General features: G+C 33.5%; 1 protein-coding gene across 1 annotated transcript; it reads right to left on the bottom strand.

Annotated features, from left to right (window-relative positions):
- Positions 1 to 2,913: 2,913 nt before the first annotated feature.
- On the bottom strand, positions 2,914 to 3,826 carry LOC142181488 (21 kDa protein-like). The gene has a single exon (XM_075254390.1). It carries the CDS (start codon positions 3,688 to 3,690, stop codon positions 3,043 to 3,045), a length of 648 nt encoding a protein of 215 aa, XP_075110491.1. The 5' UTR covers positions 3,691 to 3,826; the 3' UTR covers positions 2,914 to 3,042.
- Between the last annotated feature and the right edge of the window lie 328 nt (positions 3,827 to 4,154).

The following is a 4,154-nucleotide window of genomic DNA, read 5'->3' as shown; positions in this document are numbered from 1 at the left end:
TGACATTTATAGCAGAAGTTGGATTAACTGCAGCTGAACCGTCAACAACACAAATTGACAGAGGCGGACCTACATTGTAGGTTGAGGGGTCACGGGACCCCGTTAGCTTCAGAAAAAAGTTGGATTAACTGCAGCTGAACCGTCAACAACACAAATTGACAGAGGCGGACCTACATTGTAGGTTGAGGGGTCACGGGACCCCGTTAGCTTCAGAAATAATGTGTATATATATATATATATATATATATATATATATATATATATATATATATATATATATATATATATATATATATATGGGATATGAAATATTTTACTTGTGCCCCCAAGCACAAAAAGGCTTATAGGAGAAGTGGTTGCTGTGGGGATTTAAAGTCCCTGCTTTTCTGGAAGATGTACGTTCGAAACCCTCTTCAGCTTTTTCTCCTCCCTTTTATTTTAGTTCTTAGCTTTTTCTCCTCCCTTTTATTTTAGTTCTTAGAATGAATACAAAGTAATTTATACTTAATAGCAAATTGCTTTACTTTTCACTTTTATCTTCTTCCTTTTGAATTCAGTTATAGTTTAGTACTAATATGTAATAGTCAACTTAATTAATCTTTTTATTTTTCAAATTCCTCCATTAAAATTAAAAGCCTCAATTTTAAAATTATCGCTCCACAAATAGAAAAATACAAATCCTTTTGCAACAACCTTCTTCAACAATCACTTTGACTTTGACTTGGCAATAACAACTAAGAGCTTGAGACTCTTCTTCAGTTTTTTGACTATTAGCATACCCTTAATCTTGATTTCTTTATTAAGTTTTTGATAATTTAAAGTTTGAACGTTCTTTTGATCACTAACCTCTTTTTTATTAAAAAACTAAAAATGTTAGAAGTGTGAAACATGCTTAATCAAACATCCTCCATTCACATAGTACCCATTTTGCGAAGAACTCTCTCTCTCTTTGGTACAGTAAATTTTCTTTGGTGTTTTCTTTTTCTTTAAAACTTTTTTTTGGTTATACTTAGATGATAAGTCATCATAATCATTAAGTTTTCAAAGAGTTGCACCCTGAATTTTATCGCTAGTGATTAGCGTACAGTGGTGCCCCCGTCGTGCTCAAATCCTGGGTCCGCCTCTGAACATATTATGTTCTTTGTTAAGCTCACAACTAAACAGTATGATGAGCACATTTTAAAGGATGACAGATCAGTAGAAGATCCTACAATTGATCAGACAGCTATCAAAGGTTAATAGGTAAACTCTTGTACCTAGCTGTTACTCGACCAGATATAGCTTATGAAGTTCAAACTCTAAGTCAATTCCTTCAGCAACCAAAGAAGTCTCATATGGAAGCTTCCTTAAGAATTATAAAATATGTTAAGAACAATCCAGGACAAGGTATCCTGCTATTAAGTCAATACATCAACACTGTCACAGCATATTGTGATGCAGACGGGGCAGCTTGCCTCGTCACTAGGAGATCTGTTATAGGTTTTTTGATCAAAGTGGGCAATTCTCTAGTATGTTGGAAGTCCAAAAAGCAAACTACTATATCAAGAAGTTCTAAAGAAGATTAGCTGCAATAGTGGCAGAATTGACATGGCTACTGGGAATGTTGAAAGAAATTGATGTGGAAGTTAAACTACCAGTAGACATTTTCATTGATAGCGAAGCATCCATTCAAATAGCTCCCAATCTATTCTATCACGAGAGAACCAAGCATATAGAAATCGATTGTCACTTCATAAGAGAAAAAATTCCAACAAGGACTAGTCTATACAAAGTATATACTTACCAATGATCGACCTGCAGATTTGCTCATAAAAGAATTGAGTAAAGTTCAGCATGCATATTTGAGTTTCATGTTAGGTGTTTTTGATATCTTTACACCACCTAACTTGAGGGGGAGTGTTAAATGATATAAGGGTAAATTAGTAATTATTTAATAAGTTAGTTAAAAGTGATTACAAGTGATCAGTTAGTTGTTAGTTTAGAGGTTAGTGTTAGCTAAGTATAAAGGGGCTATTGTGTATCGTGTATTTTAGATTTTACACTTTAATAAAATCATTTCATCCTCTCTCTATCTCTCTATCATCTCTGTATTCTCTATCTTCTTCTTCCTCAAGTCACAATAGATTCGCGTTGGGAAGTTTCACTTTAGGGGGTAAATTAAGTGCTCCCTAGTAGGGGCGACTCCATACTCATGGTCAAAATCAAAACTTCTGTTTAAGGATGAATGAGTACTTATCAATCACACCACAAAATCATTGTAAGTTCTCTTGCTACTCTTTTCTTTTCCTTCCTTTCTTTTTCTTTTCAGTTGGATATTTTTTAAGGATATCCATTATTTTCCTTCGTGCGATGAGTTCTATGAAATTATGTCGAGTTTATCCAAATTGAAATTTTAATTATAATTCACCTCAAAATTTTAACTCAGAGATATTTTCTAAAGCATATTCCAAGCTTCAAAGAACAAGTTTGATATCTAAAAATTTATCTAATTAACTCCGGAAAAAAGGGCCAATGAGTCGAAACAACATCGACAAAAATGAATGAGTTGATTTAAGTTCCGTAAAAACTAATAGTGAGAAAAGATTAACAATTCAAACATATCATTCGAATGACTATGATGTAATAAGAAGATCCTTTTAAACCTCAAAATCACAATTTTCCGCAACGAAATTTGATGGTCATCAATTATGTCATGTTAATGCTGAATGGTCATTTGTTTACTTATCTAAATAACTTTTCAATACTGGTTAGGAAAAATTCTACATAAGCCATTGACTGAAAACATTGACTGTGGACAGATAATGCTGGTGAAGGCTCTCATAATTTTATTAACATTTATTTGGTCACCCCTGTTACTATGAATTTTGAAACCAGGAAACCTTTAAGTTAATTTTACCCATTATAAGAGAAATGTCACATGAATTATTTTTTCCTACATTTTGAAAGCGAAAATTACAGAGAGAAAACAATAGAACCCTGTTTCTTTTCCAAAATGGGAGATGGAAAAAAGAAACAGCAGAATAAATTACACAGGTGAATCAGCTAAGAGGATGAAAGATTTTTGGTAAGAGCTAAAGCATTACTAGTTAACTGGGCAACATTAACAATGTAATTTCTAATAGTGGCCCTAACTTTCTCATTCATGTTACCATTTCCTTCAAACCCATCCATACAAGTATCTTCATCTGTCAAAGCAGCACTTACCCAAGTCATTACATTCCCCATTTTCTCTTCAAAATCAGGCCCATTCAAATTCTTCATCTCTAACAAAGATTTCTGAAGTTCAACTACAGAATCCTCCATGTTTTCCACACAGTCTGTTAAGGCATGTGTTTCAGCTAGACCCAAGTCCTGCTCTTTGGACATTTTTGAAATTTTATTTGTTGTTGATTTAGCCCCTTTTAGGCTCACTGTTAATGCTGCATTAGCCAATTCTTTAGGGTTTGTTTGGATGGAATTTGAGTAAGGTGAAAGTGTTTCAATACACAATTTGGAGTACAATGTCGTACCACAAGAGTTCGTAATGAACTCAGAAGTATTTGTTTCTGATTTTCTGGCGAGGTCTCGTGTTCCTGTTGCTGAGCATATTAAAGTGGATGTTATTAAAATGAAGTAGAAAAAGGAAATGCGAATAGATGCAAGGCTATGGGAATTAGGACAATGTAGCAATGAAAGAGCAGAGGAATCCATATCCAAATGATGGGGCTAAAAGGATTTGGGATGAATGGTGTGGAAAAGGTCCTTTGCACTTTCTTATAAAGGATACAGTGTTCCTACTTTATTTTAATACTTGTTGTGCATTTCCATGTTATGGGGCTCAGTTTACGATCACGGGTTTTGGTTTTGATATATTGATTGTTATATAAAAAGGAAAAAGCAAAAAGTGGATAGCACGGAGTACTTAAAGTGGACGATATTCAACGAATTAATATTCTCATCCCAAATATCTATTCATACAATAATGAGAGAATAAAAAGTGAAAGACTAAGCGAAAGTAGAAAATTAAAAAAAGGTGTTCGAAAATTGTTAGTTTGCTATGCAAAGGTGTGTAATGTCTATTTTTCTAATTAATAATAAGTAATAGTTTACCATATACGCAATACTATAATTTTTCGGTGAAGTGTGTTCACCACATACGCAATTATTTACTATCT

This window comes from Nicotiana tabacum, chromosome 6 (genome assembly GCF_000715075.1).
Source record: "Nicotiana tabacum cultivar K326 chromosome 6, ASM71507v2, whole genome shotgun sequence".
Classification (NCBI taxonomy): Eukaryota; Viridiplantae; Streptophyta; class Magnoliopsida; order Solanales; family Solanaceae; genus Nicotiana; species Nicotiana tabacum.
This window is presented reverse-complemented; position numbering and strand designations above follow the sequence as displayed.

What these genes read in the sequence shown, in the direction of transcription:
- LOC142181488 (XM_075254390.1), bottom strand. Translation starts at nt 3,690, where the DNA reads ATGGATTCCTCTGCTCTTTCATTGCTACATTGTCCTAATTCCCATAGC.